The sequence below is a fragment of the Palaemon carinicauda genome, chromosome 35, assembly GCF_036898095.1.
Source record: "Palaemon carinicauda isolate YSFRI2023 chromosome 35, ASM3689809v2, whole genome shotgun sequence".
In the NCBI taxonomy this organism is placed as follows: Eukaryota; Metazoa; Arthropoda; class Malacostraca; order Decapoda; family Palaemonidae; genus Palaemon; species Palaemon carinicauda.
In genome coordinates, this window is record NC_090759.1 from 44,449,705 (window position 1) to 44,467,665 (window position 17,961).

General features: G+C 34.4%; 1 protein-coding gene across 2 annotated transcripts in view; it reads left to right on the forward strand.

The window, feature by feature from the left end:
• Nucleotides 1-17,961, forward strand: part of LOC137627715 (protein mono-ADP-ribosyltransferase PARP12-like) — a 289,451-nt gene that overhangs the window by 61,476 nt on the left and 210,014 nt on the right. For both annotated transcript variants that reach the window (XM_068358969.1, XM_068358970.1), the window contains exons 3-4: nucleotides 12,967-13,013; nucleotides 14,942-15,023. In XM_068358969.1, the coding sequence (XP_068215070.1) occupies nucleotides 12,967-13,013; nucleotides 14,942-15,023 (129 nt within the window). The remainder of the gene's footprint in view (nucleotides 1-12,966; nucleotides 13,014-14,941; nucleotides 15,024-17,961) is intronic.

Below are 17,961 nucleotides of genomic sequence, written 5' to 3' on the forward strand. Positions count from 1 at the left end.
GTGTCTAAATGTATGTTTTTTTTTTTTTGGGGGGGGGGGGGGGGCAAGGAGTCTAATGGTAACAATCTGCATCGCATATTTTGTACCAATGAGCCGCCATATTGGATTTCAAAATGACCGTTGTTTGAAATCTACATTTTCGATTATCTTTGGGTCTAATGCTGCTATTGACTCGATTCTGGTGTCCAAATGTATGTTTTGGGAGGAAAGGAATCCGATGGTTACAATCTGCATTGTGTATCTTTATAAATTAGCCAACACATTGGATTTCAAAATGGCCGCCACTTGAATTCTACATGTGCGATTACCTCTGGGGGCCAAATATTTTTACAGTGCATGACAATATCCCTTTTTCAAAATGACATACTTTATTACAGTACTCCACTTAATTCATGAGAGATGAATATTCTAGGTTTGATATGGCACCTTTCATATATGATTAGTTTTCTCCATTCCTTCAATCAATATCACAAAATGATCAATTCGGGGTTACGTCTGAATATCCACAAAATAGTGTGAACATTAACACAAAACAACGTAAACTTCTCAAAACTAACTTTCCCTGTAAAACTCTAAATAAATATCGACTCACTTAAACACCTCGGTCTTGTTGCTGTCCACTCGTAGGAAGTTCTGCCAGTTTCCTGGTATGGATGCGGCGGCCGCCACATGTCTCCACACGCCCTGTCCCCACTTTGCATGTGTACTACCTTTCAGTGAATCAGCAAGGTAAGTATCCCAGATCAGATCCAGGCGTGACACTGTTTGCAGCTTAGTAGATATATATGGAATGGAGATCTGATGTACGTACTCTTCAAAGGTCTTTGATGCAGCCGGCTTCAGCATCTGGACGATAGCTGCTCCATCAAGCACTATACAGGTAGTGACAGGAGTATCTGTCTTAGCGTCGGAGATTTCTTCCAAACATGTGATGAGATCACTCTTGGTACCAGTGAAGAGGTTTCCACCTTCGGACAGTGCGGGAGGACATGCCTGGTTCTCATGACGAAAGAACTCCTCAAGGTTTCCATCCCTCGTCTGGCAGCCAATGTACAGGTGTGTGAAGAGTTCACGGTTATTTTTGACGGAGGTGAGCTGTTGCTGACCTTTGCTCTGGCTTCTTGGAGTTGAAGGGGCTGAATACCTTCAGCTTGTTACGAGGTATGGGGTCGTCCACTGCCTTTGTTCTGTCCAACAGACACACTCTGGTGAAAGCCTCGAACTGGCAGCTCAATGCTAAAAGATACACAATGCAGATTGTTATCATTGGATTCCTTGCCCCCCAAAACATACAGTTAGACACCGGAATCGAGTCAAAGGCAGCATGAGACCCACTGATAATCAAAAATGAAGATTTCAAATGGCGGCCATTTTGAAATCCAATATGGCGGCTCAGTGGTAAAAAAAATACGCAATGCATATTGTAACCATTGGATTCCTTGCCCCCCAAAACCTACATTTAGGCACCAGAATGGAGTCAATAGCAATTTTAGATTTCAAATGGCGGCCATTTTGAGTTCCAATATGGCGAACATGATTAGAGAATTCCGAGTGGCTCAATATCTGAAAATGTTCGCCATATATCAATGTACATTTGTGCCAAATTTGATGCTTGTATCACAAAATGCACAATAGGTTAGCTATGCTGCCCCACTAGTAGGGCACCTGTTCAGTATATCATATTTGAGAACTCATAGAGATGACTACGAAAAATAATTCCCTTTGTATGGTTAAAATGTATGGTGAGGAAAGACACTGAACACCATCTGATTGAGAGGATTTAAAAACTATTCAATAGTATTGCCTGAGTTTCATTGCCAGCCTTCCCTAGCAGACTATGACCGTACTGTTTCAATTTTCCTTGAGGAATACAGCCTATTTTATTTTCCAGGCATTCATATCCCTTGATGATATCACTCCCTTCTTTGTATGATGCAATGGAATAACTGGTTAGGGTATGAACTTAGGAGCCATTTTTTGTAGTTAAAACAAGATAGAGCACTTTGGAAAATGAAAAACATTACTACTTTTTACTTCAGAAAACGCATACTTGCTATTGGTTGCATCAAAATATTTTCTGTAACCGTCAAAATCTTTTTTCTATTGACAGTTTCAGTTTTATTCTTTCTAACTCTCTAAAAGGTTTGAAGACATTGAATAAGTCTTCATATTTTGTATTATGAGCAAGGCCCATATAATTTTCATTATTATTGCCAAATATTTTGCTCCCTTGGCATACTGAGGAAAAATCAATATTTTGAGAAAGGTTTTAGTTCCTAAATTGTCAACAAGTTTTTAGCTCCTTGGAGCAGTAAGGGTTGTCAACAGCACCATTGTGAGTCAGCATATCCAGGGGATGGGGCATCATTGTTGGAAGGGTCCTTATTAAAAAGAGAAGTTTTGTTTGTTGATTGTTGTTGGTTGGTTTACCTGCTTGAGGATATTAAGAAAATATCATATATTGGAGAAGAAATTTACATTCTCCACCACCAGCACAACCAGAGTATTCTCCCCAGATGGTCCACTCCATACCCTACCCGTGGGATAGCACCAAAAAGATATAAAGGCACAGATATATGATAAACCCTCTTGTTTAAACAGACCAAAAAGGAATCATCCTCCCCATATCTATATATAAGATGGGCCTCTGGCCAGAGGCTGAGGGTCCTACCTCAAGGATTGGAACCCCTTGATTCCCATGACCCAATCCTTGAGGATAGTTCCGCCGAAAGAAAAGGTTCAAACCATCTTTGGGATGGATGAGATCATCTAATACTCTCAAATATAGCTTTGAATGCAAACACCCCAACTGTGATCCCTTCTCTCATTCATCTAAGCAGGCAGTAATAACGAAATTAGAAATATCTACAGAAATACCTCGGTAGTCGAGCGACTCTAAATTTGAACAAATCTGAGTTCGACCAAAAAATTCGAGTAATTTTTGCTGCGGAACTCGAACAGCCGAACGTGTGGCCGAGTGAGCCGAACGCATGGCCGAGTGAGATGAGCGGCCATCTCGGCTACTCTCACTTGGTTGGGTAGCATCATTTCAAAAGAGATCGTCAGTCCGGCAACAGGTGTTGAGAATTTAATGGGATTTAGTGCGTTTTATTGTTTTTTTTTTTTTGCCGATGATAATGGGCCCCAAGAAAGTTATTGATAAGGGGAAGGATAAGAGGAAAACAGTGAGAACAACGATCGAGTTGAAGAAGGAAATTATTGCGAAATACGAGAATGATATACGAGCGTCTGATCTAGCCTTACAGTATGGCATGGCGAAGTTGACCATTTCGACCTTTTTGAAAAATAAGGAAGTGATAAAGAAAGCTAATGTTGCACAGGGAGTGACAGTATTTAGTAAGCAAAGGCCACAAGTAATTGAGGAAATGGAAAAGTGGCTCCTTATATTTATTAAAGAAAAGCAGTTGGCCGGGGAAAGTATAAGTGAAGCTTTCATTTGCGAGAAAGCTCTTCATATTTATGAAGAATTGGTGAAGAAAAGTTCCAGTACTAGTGAAAGTGATTCGTCATTTTCTTTTAAAGCAAGCAGGGGCTGGTTCGAGAAATTCCGGAACAGAACTGGTATTCACGTGTGACTAGGCATGGGGAGGCAGCCAGTTCGGATCAGGCAGCGGCTGAAAAATACGTTGGCGAATTTGTCCGATACATTAAGGAACAAAATTTAATCCCGCAGCAAGTCTTCAGTTGCGATGAGACCGGGTTATTTTGGAAGAAAATGCCGGCCAATACCTACATTACCAAGGACGAGACGAACATGCCAGGTCACAAGCCAATGAAAGATAGACTGACGTTGCTGCTGTGCACCAATGCTAGTGGCGATTACAAGATTAAACCCTTGTTAGTGTACCATTCGAACAACCCCCGGGTCTTCAAAAGAAACAATATCTTGAAAAGTGCACTATCAGTTATGTGGCGCGCTAACAATAAATCTTGGGTCACAAGACAATTCTTTAGTGATTAGATCAACGAAGCGTTTGCCCCCAGGTTAAGGCATACCTGACTGAAAAGAACTTGCCATTGAACTGTCTTCTGGCGATGGACAATGTGGCACACCCTCCAGGTCTAGAGGAAGACTTAAAAGAAGAGTACAGTTTTATCAAGATTAAATTCCTGCCCCCCAATACTACCATACTCCAGCCCATGGACCAACAGGTCATTTCAAACTTTAAAAAACTGTATACCAAGGCTTTTTTCCGAAAGTGTTTTGAGGTGACTAGTGATACACAGTTGACCTTAAAGGAATTCTGGAAGGATCACTTCAGCATCCTCAACTGTGTGAACATGATTGACCAACTTTGGCGTGCTGTGACCTATAGGACATTGAACTCTGCCTGGCGAAAGCTGTGGCCATCATGTGTAACAGAGAGGGAATTTGAGGGTTTCCAGTCAGAGGCTGGTTCAAGCACTGCTACTGTTATTTCTGAGGACACTGTTGTCGTTGATGAAATTGTTGGCATGGGCAGGAGTATGGGGCTTGAGGTCAACAGGGAAGACATTTATGAACTTGTTGATAGCCACTCTACTGAGTTAACAGTTGAAGAATTGTTGCATCTGCAACAACAACAGCAGCAGGATTTGATTGGGGAGCTGGAATCCTCAGAAGATGAGGATGTAAGAGAGGAGGTTCCGAGTTCAGTGATAAATGACATATGTTCGAAGTGGGGAGAGTTGCAGGCTTTTGTGGAAAAATATCACCCAGAAACAGCAGTTGCAAACTGGACAGTGAACATCTTTAATGATAATGTTATGTCTCACTTTAAAAAGAATACTGCAGAAGAGAAAGAAGCAGCTGACAATTGACATGTTTTTCTTAAAAGTAAAGAGAGCTGCTACATCCCAGCCTGATTCCCCTCCAAAGAAGAGAAACAAGAGAAGAAACACCTGAAGGAGATTTGCCCGACCTTTTACTGGAGAGAGAAAAAAACCCTGAAGGAGAACTACCCAGCCACTTCATGGAAGGGGACTCTCCTTCCAAGCAGTAACCTCTCCCTTCCATCCTCTCCACATGCATTCCTGTATGCCATCGAACGGTTGCTCAAAGGTATGTACAGTAAATGGTTTAAAATTGTTTCATAGGATTTTCCGACCAATTTCGTACAGATTTAGATAATTATTGTTGTTTAGGTACACATTTTATTAATATTTTGGTCATTTTGGAATGCGTAGGAACGTATGAAAATAAATACCATTATTTCTTATGGGAAAAAAGGTTTCGGTACTCGAACAAATCGGTGGTCGAACACTGATCCCGAACGGATTATGGTCGAGTACCGAGGTATTACTGTACACTATTTAAGAAAAAAATAAATAAATAAAAATTAAAGAATTGATAATAAAGATGATATAGATATATAAGACTATATATATATATATATATATATATATATATATATATATATAATAGAGCAAAAAGAAAAAATCTAAAATTAGAAGAAGGGTTACAGGGATCCAGTCTTAGTCTGGTCTCTCAGACCTGTCCTTAGCAGTATGACTGAACCTGTTCGAGTGGATAAATCACCCCGATGCCATTGCTCAACCCATCATTGAGACTCGCGCCCCTTCAATAAAGTGCTGGACCTCCAAAGGAGTTCTTAAAACTTAGGTTACATAACCATTCAATAAGATCTATTTATTTCATCATTTCTAATATTTTGTATGTATTTTTGTCAAGTAAAATTACACTGCACAATATTCATTGAAATCTGATGTGGAAGGACAGGGGACGGTTACCCTCAACAGCTGATATAATCCCAGAGCTGGAGGGCTGTTGTTCCATTGGTGTAGGGGAGAGGGATGAGCCTTTATTTCCAGAGGTGTCATCAGCTGTTGTTTTGTTTAGGTATTTAAACAGTAGTAGTACATCATTTTGTTTTGCATGATATGAATTGACATCATTGCATAAATGCCGTATGTACTATTTTAAACTGGGCACACAACTTGACAACAATATGTGAACAAAATGGTATCATCAATAGACAACATTCCGTCAAGATTTAAACAGCATTTGTCAGTGTCAACAAATTATAGATAATATTTAATTCTTATCCTTAAAATAAAGATATGCATGGGATGAAGATTTTAGGTAAACAAAATGAGATTACGAAAATAGAATTGCCTTTCTCTAAAAAGAAAAGTATATAATCAGATAGTCCTAGCAGTAGTAAATTATGCATCAGAAACTTGGTGTCATACTAAAGCCTTAGAACATTAGCTAGTAACATCTCAACGAGCTATGGAACGAATAATAATGGAAATAACACTAAGAGACATATGTTGAGAGTAATAGATAATTGGTGGACATTAAAAATAAAAGAATGGGCTCCTACAGATTGCAAAGGAACCAGGGGAACAAAGAGAAGACGAAAGATTGACTAAGAAAATCTATTGGTATAAATTGACATAGAAAGACCATAAACAGATAGAAGCGAAAGAATATGCCTGATGCCTTTGTCATGCAGTGGACTAGGTACAGCGGATGATAAAGATGATTATATATATATATATATATATTTTTATATATATATATATATATATTATTTATATATATATATATATATTATTTATATATATATATATATATTATTTATATATATATATATATATATATATATATATATATATTATATATATATATATGTGTGTGTATATATATTTATATATATATATATATATATATATATATATATATATATATGTGTGTGTATATATATTTATATATACATATATATATATATATATATATATATATATATATATATATATATATTATTTATATATATTATATATATATATATATAATATATATATATATATATATATATTATATTCATATATATCACCAGCAATTATTTGATCACTGCAGAACAAAGGCCTCAGACACATCCTTACACTTGCATTTATAGGCTTTCTGTGCCAGTCCAAGCCTGCAAACTTTCTTAGTTCATAAAGCCATCGTCTTCTCTTCTTTCCTCTGCTTCTTTTACAATCTCTAGGGACCCATTCTGTTATTCTTAATGTCCATCTATTGTCTGTCGTTCTCTTTATATGTCCTGCCCAAGCCCATTTCTTTTTCTTGCATGATGTTAGAATATCCTCTACTTTAGTTTGTTTTTGTATCCATATTGTTCTTTTTCTGTCTCTTGATGTTATTCCTGTCATTATTCTTGTCATAGCTCTTTGAGTTGTAACTAGCTTATGTTATAAGGCTTTAGTAAGGCTCCAAGTTTCTGATGCATAAGTTAGTACTCGTAGGACCATATCATTAGATACTTTTCTTTTTAGAGACAGTGGCATTTTACATTTCATAACTTTATTTTGTTTACCAAATGCTCTCCATCCCATGCTTATCCTTCTTATAATTTTGGTCTGGTGTACTGGGGAAACACTTAATGTTTGTCCTAAGTACGTATATTTATTGATGATCTATTGAGGCTCGTCCATAACTCTTATTTGTTGTCTCTCCATTTCCAAAAACAAAAAATATTTCTTAATACAAACCCATACCTTATAGTAAATAGCCCTTCTCCCTGTCCCACTTTCCATACATTAAAAGTTTACGTGCTTTCCCCCACACTTGATTACGTGTAGCCAGCCATTGTAAAATTGTATAAAACTATATTTATCTGGTTGAAAACTACTTGAGCTTATAATATACTCTTTTCATCATTGAATATTGTAAATTATTTTATCTTTTTTAATTATATTCTCTATAGCAATTAAATTCCTATACAATTAAGCTCTAGAAATAGATGCAATAGTAAAGAAATCTATCTTCCTCATTTCTGTTTTCCTGAAGTTAATCGATGTAATTTATCTTTTTAGTCCTGTGAAATTAAAACAGTCATATTGGACCTTGATATTTTGAAGTTGTTGACTGGAATAGTATTTCTCATGGTTTTTCTAAAGACAGCCAAATTCTTACCTCCTATTTTGTCTGTTGTTTTAGGCAAGTTATCGAGGATAGGTTCCTTTTGCACTTGTCGAAGAATTGATAATGTTACTCCATTATGCAATTGTGTGTGGTAGCTCTACCCCAATGATTACCACATAATTTCCATAACTCCTATATTGCCTAAAAGTTTTTATTTAAAATTATTGAATGGTACAAGTAATGGGGGATGATGAATTTGAATCCTAACAAAATTCAAGGTATGATTTTAAGTAGTTAAAGGACATTGACTCCTCAGAATCCATAACTTTGCATTGATGATGTTTGTTTAACTATATTCAACGCATTTAAAATTTTAGGTGTGATTTTCAATTGCACGAAAATTAACTTATTGAGAAAATCATTAAAGATTTTCAGTGTTCAATTTATCTTGGAGGAATGATTTCTTATTATTTCATTTTACCTTGTTTTGAGTGTTGCTTTCCTGACTGGTCTCCAACTTTTTTGGGACAAAAAAAAATGACTCTTATTAAAATTCCTTATTCCTGATCTAGACAGTGATCTTTGACATCATTATTCAGTTAATTTTATGTGCATGTTGCCTAAGAATTTTGATAATGCTGACCATCTTTTGGATTCAGATCTTCCAAGACTACCATCCTGTACGTAGTACTAGATATGCAGTGAATTCTAACAATCTGGCCATCTCTATTATAAGGCTCAATATTACACAGTATTCTAGAAGTTTTATTCCAGCTGTAACTAGATTGTTGAATGGTATACAGTACCTAATTTCACACTAGAATCGGTGGAACCTTAGAAATTCAAAGTTATAGCAAATGCTTTTGTTGAAAAACAGATTGACATAAGTCTCATATCATAATTTGTATGTGACAGCTGTTTTATTGTTCTTACTGTTAATATATTACATATTTCTTATTGTTCAGTACTTCTTGAAAATAGTTTATTATCGTTATTTCCTTTCCTCGCCGACTTGCTTTCGCTGTTGGAGCCTTTGACCATGTAGCATCTTGCTCATCCAACTATGGCTGTAGTTTCGTTAGTTATAATAATAAAAATAATAATAATGATAATGGGAAATGCACACTCACAAGGAGGTTTTTCTACTGCATACTACAAGCCTAACATTAATAACATAAAATTGTCAGACTCCTATACATTTAAAGTATTGAATAAAAGAAATATTTGACACATTCTGGGGATTGGTTACTAATATCCTAAATTGAAGCACTTCATTTTTATATGCATGTAAAAGATCCTATTGTTTGTTTCACACTGAACTGCTTGGTTTGGAAGAATTTGGGTGGAACTCAAATTGTCTGCAATTTTTTTTATTTCACTGATGGCAGTGTTAAAGACTGAATAGTTTGGAAGCCTCTGCATCTTCTACCAATACCAAACAATGGACGATTACCATTGAAGGTATACTGTGAAAGTAACTCTCAAACATTAATTAATCCTTTTAATCCTACACCTTCTGTTAATGAAATTTTCGGCTATGCATGAAGCGTCTTGGTGCTAAGAATTGTTGATGATTAGTAATTAATGGTGCTAAGTACTAAGAATTTTGGATAAGTAATATTGTATAACTGAACAAATTTCCTTCCTAAGGATATATATCTTTACATATTTTTTAAAGATATTGTAGAAGTAAATAATAAAAGAAAACAAAGAATACCTTACAAAGATTGTCATAAGAAAGAAAGTGAAAATATGGGATTCAAAGGGTTAAATGATTGTGAATTTTAAAGGATCTAAAAGCCTTGTTGCTAATCTAATACCAGTATAGTGAACAGGCACATATCTCCCATCTATAGCTCACATTTGAGAAAATTAGTCTATGCATTAAAAATGTCTGACAATCTGCAACTCTGTATGTATGGAATAGTGCTGTCAAGAAATAAAATGTAATCATTCAACATTTTTTCTATTAAATGAGAAACATACACAGATTTATGATAATATTTTTACCATAAAAATACTCTGCACATGGGATATGTTTATCTATGACTCTCATATGTATATATCTTGGTTTAGAAGAGCTGCCAGAGTATGGTAAAAATTCGGTCTTCATAGTTATTGGAACATGTTTTTTTTTTATAATGAATTAATTTTCCCTATAAGAAATGCAGTATCATAAGTGTAATTAATCCGTTCCAGATCCCAAAATCACTCATCATTAGGTAATTTTACACATGGGTTGTGGTATTTTAGTACATTAGATTATTCCCAAAAAGAGAAATTAAGTATATGAAATAAATAAAAAGGTATTTAAAATTTCACTTCAATCGATTGCGGATGGATTGAATGGAAATTGGTGAGGAGGAGGTGATATTGTATGGAAAAGGAAAAGGAGTTCTCTTCCCCCAAAACATTGGGTAAGTGTCTTTCTGGGATTCTTTATTTCTCTTTCCTGCTTGTTGACTGAGAATCCCTGAAGCTCTTTCTCACTAAATACTGATCTAAAGAGGTTTGTTTCTGCTTCTGTTTTAGAATGTTTAAAAGATTACCCATTGGATTACTATTGCAAATGTTGATCATGGTGATATTCGTCTAAAAAGTCTCTTGCTTGTTCTTCGCGCATTTCCTTGATCACTGAATTTGGATTCCTTCTTTCCAATTCTGTTAAAATTTCTGCAGCTACCATCTGTTATAACTCTTCCTGGAGGTTTTGGAGTTTCTAAGTGCTAAACTCTATGCTGTGATCACCCATCAACTTTTCAACATCATCATTATCGATTTTCAGATCCATAGACTTACTTAAAGAGTAATGTAATCTAATCTAGTCTGATAACAGTCTATAATTACTAAAAAAAATGGCATTTTATAGTCCCTGTGCTTAGAGACAGTGTTGTCAACCTCACTTTTGGTCTCAGACTCAGCATAATAGCCTTCAAAGTCCTTCTGGTACTCAGTCTGGCCACAACTAGCTCTGGGAAGAATTCAGTATTCTGGAAGGTGCTTCCCCCAGGCTTTCCCAATTAGTCTTATGCAGTGGAGATTATTGAAATAGTTCTTCCAGAAGTCTCTGGATGTTAATGCATCAAATTTGATTTGAAAATACTTTTGAAAATGTTCAAGTAGAGCTTCTTGAAGTTAGATTTCACTTTTATGAAGAACCTTTCTAGCAACTAGTTCCCAAAATGTAGAGGGTATTAAGGGGCAGTTGCTTCTCCAGAAGGGTTTTTTTTATGCTAGGTCTAAATACCTCCAGAATTAACTTGTTTAGCTTTTACTTCATTATGTTGTTCTGGAAAACCCATGGAATTTTGGAATGATAAAAAATTAGGCCCTTGATCTTGAATTTCTGACTTCCATATCCACACAGCAGCAAAGTTAATTTGTACTTCGCCGGCAATATCTTTTCATTTATGATTTTAGTTCTGCTTTGCATTTTTCACAAAATAAACCTGTGTTATTGCTATTGGAAACTTGGGGAAATAAAGCCCTCAACCTCCTCAAACGTTTGTCCCAAACATGATTTTTTGCAGCTTCTTTGTTATAATTAGCAGTCTCCCCTGCCCTACAACAATATGAAGGCCACTTCTCTTCTTAAATTTATCAAACCATCCTCAGTTGACCTTAAAAATCTCACTAGGGCATATATCATTAATCCTTCCTAGAGTGATATAGTGAATGCCTGCATGCAGTTGCTGTAGCTCAACTGTGTATCGTTGATCCAAATCAACTGCCATTTCTCAACCTTGTCAACAGCCTTATTTCTTTTTGAAAAGGATGTCAATTTCTTGGGTACATCTTTTTCTATTTTTCAGTATAGATCTTTTAATTCCATGTATCATGAACATGCACTCACCACTGATTTTTTTTTTTTTTTATCGATTCTGTTGGGGTTCTCACAGCTTTCCTTTTTTTGCTTATCATTACCACTACCCTTCCTAAGAACCATTCCATACAGTATTTATAGCCTCTAAAAACACTAAGTAATGTGAACTAGTAAAAAGATTATTTGGTGGTCAGCGCTTGGTGAGAGCTATGCATAAACTGAGCATTCTGTTTGATAAAATCAAGCATTATACTGCTGGCCCTATATGTCTCAACCAGTCAGTTTCTTTCCAGTTTTGTTTGTTTAACCTTTTGAATTATGGTTCAGTTTCTGTTGTAAAAAATGCTTATAAATATAGTTTAAATACCAATTTGTTGGAGTTTATGTTCATTCAAGGTTTTACTTTTAATAGAAAGATCATTCACAAAAATTGTGGAAAGGTTATAGATTGGGGGCCACTGGGAAGATGGAGGATGAAAGAAGAATAAAATGCTGGAACAAATAATTTTACACTCAACACTACCTTGGAGGGGGGCTTTATTTTTTCTTGGCATCTGCAATCAGCCAGGATATCTTGTATTCTATTTTGGAAATATCAACGAGCTAAAGATTCGTGAATAGGTAAGGTTAATTCTTTACTTAATGCAGAAAATTTGTAAATGCCACGTTTCCAAGCAGTTCATGAGTTTAAAGGTAATAAAATACATTTACATGATGCTGCTTGGAGCCACATATTTCACATATGGAGGATTCAGGTGTTATCAGCCCATCAGTTATTTAATGCATTTTTCCCAAAACCACACTGGTTACTGGACAAAATACCGTTGTTTTCCAAGTGCAATACTAAAGATGCATTGATTATATTTTCCATGATTTTTGCAGACAAGACATCAATGAATTTGTGAGTGGTTTGTCATTAACAATTTGTATTTCATTATAGTTTTAGAAATGCCAGAGTAAGGGCTAGTTCCTAGACTGTTGGAGAATATCTAACGGTGAACGTTCTTTTTATTATCTATGATTGTTATCACAGAAAATAGGGTAATTTTAATTTTTTAGATGAAATAAGTATTTCCTCCTAATCATGGAATATATGAAAACGAAATTGCACTTTTATCTATTGTAGGTAGAGATTAAATGCCAAGTCAGGCTTCTTAATAGTGTCTTTAGCATTGAGAATGCCAACTGTTCTGAAAAGAAGTTTCTTCTAAGATGGTGGTTTATCAGTTAATCTCTTTTCTATCTTTTTCAGTTGATCGTAATCAAAGAGGAGGGCAGAAATCCCCTGATATTAACCAGGTAAGATATATTTTAAGGGTGAAACTCACAAGAAAAATAAAAAACAGACTAAATCTATCTCAGTGCTTTAGTGGCAAAATATTTGCCTGGTCTATTTGTCCTTTCCTAAGGCTAAAACAAAACTACAAACTTCAACACTATGAGTGATAAGATTGTTCAAGCTTTCTGTTTATTATTTTCCATAGTAATGGGGCGTATGATTAGGTTTGACGTTTTATAGTGATACAGGAAAGATGACCGTGTCTAAAAAATCTCAATTTTTCTCTTGAAATTCATTAAGAATGTTTTCTGTAATTCATATTTTCATTTTCAACCTGTAATTATAATTTTGTTGAATGTTTTGCCATCCTAATATTTTATTATCATTTGCTTTTTCTGTTTTATCAACTTAAAAGTAGTTATAATTTGCGACATGTCGTCTCTCTTCTATAAGTTGTCGGTCTTTTTTTTTTATCATTATTTTTTAGTGTTTATAAGAAGGATGATCTGTTGCATCCATGAATATTATCTTTAATTCTTGATACTGTCGTAGTTTGATATAGATTATTTGTAAGAGCTGTTACATCTTCGTATCCAATGAAGTGAAGGACACTGGCTTCTTAAATATGTTTTTTTAGTGGGAAATTTACCTCATAAAATATCTTAAAAGCTTATATATAGAGTCAAAATTTATTTCATGTACTGCCATTCTTACCAATGATTGTGCTCCTGGTTGGTCTTCATCCTTTTGCTCTGAAGCTTCATCTGAAATGCATTATTTTTTAATTTTGTGAAGAGCTTTTGATTTTCATCTACAAATCTTCAATCACCTTAGTAAATGTCTTTACTGGGCCAGGATAATCAAAGTGCATTTTACTGTATATTTGATACTACTGTAGCCTACTTACATTTTTTAAGAATTTACTGTTGCTCTCAAATACTGTTCAGTATATCAGGCATCCTCCACCCTGAGCTTTTGAAAAGAGTAGAGTATTTTGGACATTTGCAATTGATCACCTCTCTCAATTTTGTTATTTGAATATTGTTATGTAACCTTTATGCATGTGGGATGATGCTTTTATGCCTTTCATAGTAAGTTTGTACTTATCCCCTGGCAGTGTAATCTTTAAACTCCACTAATCCTGTTATAAGAATACATCTTTTTATATATTCATTTCTTTGGAATTTGCTCCTGAGAGTACTATGAGCATAATTACATGCCCTCATATTCTTTCTTTATGAGAAGGGTTTGATCATTCCTTTGCATTTCCATCTAATCTAGGATTCTTACCTTTTTCCATAGGTGTTTATTGCGGTGTAAATTGTTTATATTGAAGGATTTCAAAAACATTTTGCCAACTCATGACTGAAATTAGACTCGCCTCTGTGCATTTTGTTTTGCATAATACCATAGTAAGCAATTAGGAAATATTTAAGTTATATAAATACCAGCGAGAAATACTGTACAGTATATCATGATTTACATGTTCTTTATAAAGTTTTTGAAAAGGATAGATTACTCATGGGATTTGGTAATTAAATTATTTTAACTTTTATTACTTGAATATTGTTACATAAGTTTGTTCTTTTGCTTTTATCATTATCACAGTATAAAAATGTATCTCTGATTTTGCCCCAAGATAGACACTAAATTGTAACTTGCTTTTTATCAATATTGTTTTTATATGTGTAAGGCCATACCTTGTAAATAGATTATTGATTGTGAACCTTATTCAGGTATTATTAAGAAATACAATTATTATTGAAATGACAGATCCTGTTTTTTTAGTGTCAGGTAATTAAGGAAGAGTAATATACATAACTTTAGATTAAAGCTGTGTGTGACTACATAGTACTAATGTTCATTTCCACAAAGTCAATTAAATAATTTCTTAAGTGAAATATTAAAGAGTGAATGTTGCTAAATACATCTATTTTGTATATTTAAGGGTCCCAGAAGAAGGAGGAATGACTATTTGCAGGACAGACAGTTCATCTTTCCCTCTTCTAAGGATTCGCCAAGACAGAGAAGTAAGTAGTATAACTAACCTTTTTTAAACCAAACCCGTCTTTTCCATACAAAGCCATCAGTTATATATATTTTGTTTCAGAACTACACAAGATAACTTTTGTCAAAATGACTGTATATATATATATATATATATATATATATATATATATATATATATATATATACAGTGAGCCCTCGTTTATCGCGGTAGATAGGTTCCAGACCCGACCGCGTTAGGTGAAAATCCGCGAAGTAGTGACACCATATTTACGTATTTATTTAACATGTATATTCAGACTTTTAAAACCTTCCCTTGTACGTAGTACTGTTAACAAACTACCCTTTAATGTACAGAACACTTAATGCATGTACAGTGAACCCTCGCTACTTCGCGGTTCGACCATCGCGGATTCACCACTTCGCGGATTTTTTCCATAACCCATATATATACAGTAATATATATATATATATATATATATATATATATATGTATGCATGTATTTATGTATATATGTAGGTATGTATATGTGTATACATATAAATATATATATATATATATATATATATACACACACACACACATATATATATATATATATATATATACATATATATATATATATATATATATATATATATATATATATATATATCTAAAGTAGGAAGATGTGATGTAGTTCTAAGGGAAAAGTATGGGAAATATGTCTGGGTAATAAGCAAAGCTCTACCTCCAGTTTGTTTCTTCATTATGATCAGAGATAAATGTAAACAAAACATTGGTTGCCATTTTTTATTGTGCTTTTTAGCGTGTTTAGGAAATGCATGATATAAAATCACCTTTAATATTTGTGCCTGTTTTAGTTTAGGGTACTGTAGTACATGCATTAAGTGTTCTGTACATTAAAGGGTAGTTTGTTAACAGTACTACGTACAAGGGAAGGTTTTAAAAGTCTGAATATACATGTTGAATAAATAGGTAAATATGGTGTCACTACTTCGCGGATTTTCACCTATCGCGGCCGCGACTGGAACCTATCTACCGCGATAAACGAGGGTTCACTGTACTACAGTACCCTAAACTAAAACAGGCACAAATATTAAAGGCGATTTTATATCATGCGTTTCCTAAACACGCCAAAAAGCACGATAAAAAAAAGGCAACCAATGTTTTGTTTACGTTTATCTCCGATCATAATGAAGAAACAAACGCATTTAGTGTACACATCTGTGTATATGTTAGTTTTTGCATCGATTATATTGATTATACAGTATGTTGATTTTGTTATTACCAATATTTTACTTAATTTTTCTTAGGACTTCCAAATGAAATGTTTTTCTTTATGGGCGGCGTCATAAAGTACGCTTCATCTTCGATCGTAATAAATAAACGAAGGCATTTAACGCGCATGATGAAAGTGATAAATAATGATATTACAGTAAAAGCTTTTAGAAAATATGTTATTACAAATATTATTTACCGTATCTATATAAAATCATACATACGTAGCAAAGCAGGAAAACAATTTACGAGAGAGAGAGAGAGAGAGTTGTTTTATGTACGTAAATGTAAATTTTAAACAAAAAAATAGCCCCATTTCATATAAAATAGGTTATTACAAATATTTTACTTTATCATATCACAGTAGTCTGTATAATACTGTAAAGTTCAGTACAGTATGTTGTTGTTAGTCGTGGCGATGAAATTCTCACGAAACAAAAACACGGCATTCGATTACAACAGCTGATTCATCTCTCTCTCTCTCTCTCTCTCTCTCTCTCTCTCTCTCTCTCTCTCTCTCTCTCTCTCTCTCTCTTCGTGTTATACAATACTTACATATAAATGAAGAAACTAAAATTAGTTTTCTTAGTGTCAATTAAATACGAAACGAAAAAATTATGCCGAGTTTACATCCATTTCAATCGTTGCTAAAAATACGGCTTCTGATTTCATCAGCAAACCACTATTTTTGGGGAAACATCATTTTATTCTAGAAAATTGCCACTCTTTAAATAGTTAATTGCACATTAAGAAAGCATGTACTTTTGTTTTTAAATTTCGGGTGTGTTTTAAAAATCGAGTATTGTTGACTTCTTTTTGTTTTACTTTTGGGTGTGATCAGATCAGCTGACGTCTAGCTGCCGCTCTTGAAAGCGTACGAATACACTAACAAAGTATCGTTTATACCATTTCTTAACTTATTCAAACCGTCTATACAGTTGATATTACATAAGCACCAATGTGTTATAACCTATCAAATTTTTTTGTTTATTACATTTAAAACAACACACACTCTCTCTCTCTCTCATTATATTTAAAACAACACACACACACACACACTCACTCACTCTCTCTCTCTCTCTCTCTCTCTCTCTCTCTCTCTCTCTCTCTCTCTCTCTCTCTCTCGTGTTATACAATACTTACATATAGATGAAGAAACTAAAATTAGTTTTCTTAGTGTCAATTAAATACGAAACGAAAAAATTATGACGAGTCTACATCCATTTCAATCGTAGCTAAAAATACGGCATCCGGGTTCATCAGCAAACCACTATTTTTTTGGGAAACATCATTTTATTCTAGACTTATTCAAACCGTCTATACAGTTGATATTACATGAGCACCAATGTGTTATAACCTATCAAATATTTTTGTTTATTACATTTAAAACAACACACACACACTCTCTCTCTCTCTCTCTCTCTCTCTCTCTCTCTCTCTCTCTCTCTGTGAGCTACTTTTCACTACCTCCCATTCCTTACCTCTCTCTATCTCTCTAACAAATGATATCTTTGTTGCTCCTCAGAGTTTCATTTATATTGAAAATCAATCATGATTCAATTTTCCTTACTTTCTCCAATCTCGCACCATCGGTCACATCGCGGTATTTTCGAAATTTCCGGAAAATCCGCGAAATATGTATATACATGCGTTATGGAAAAAAAAATCCGCGAAGTGGT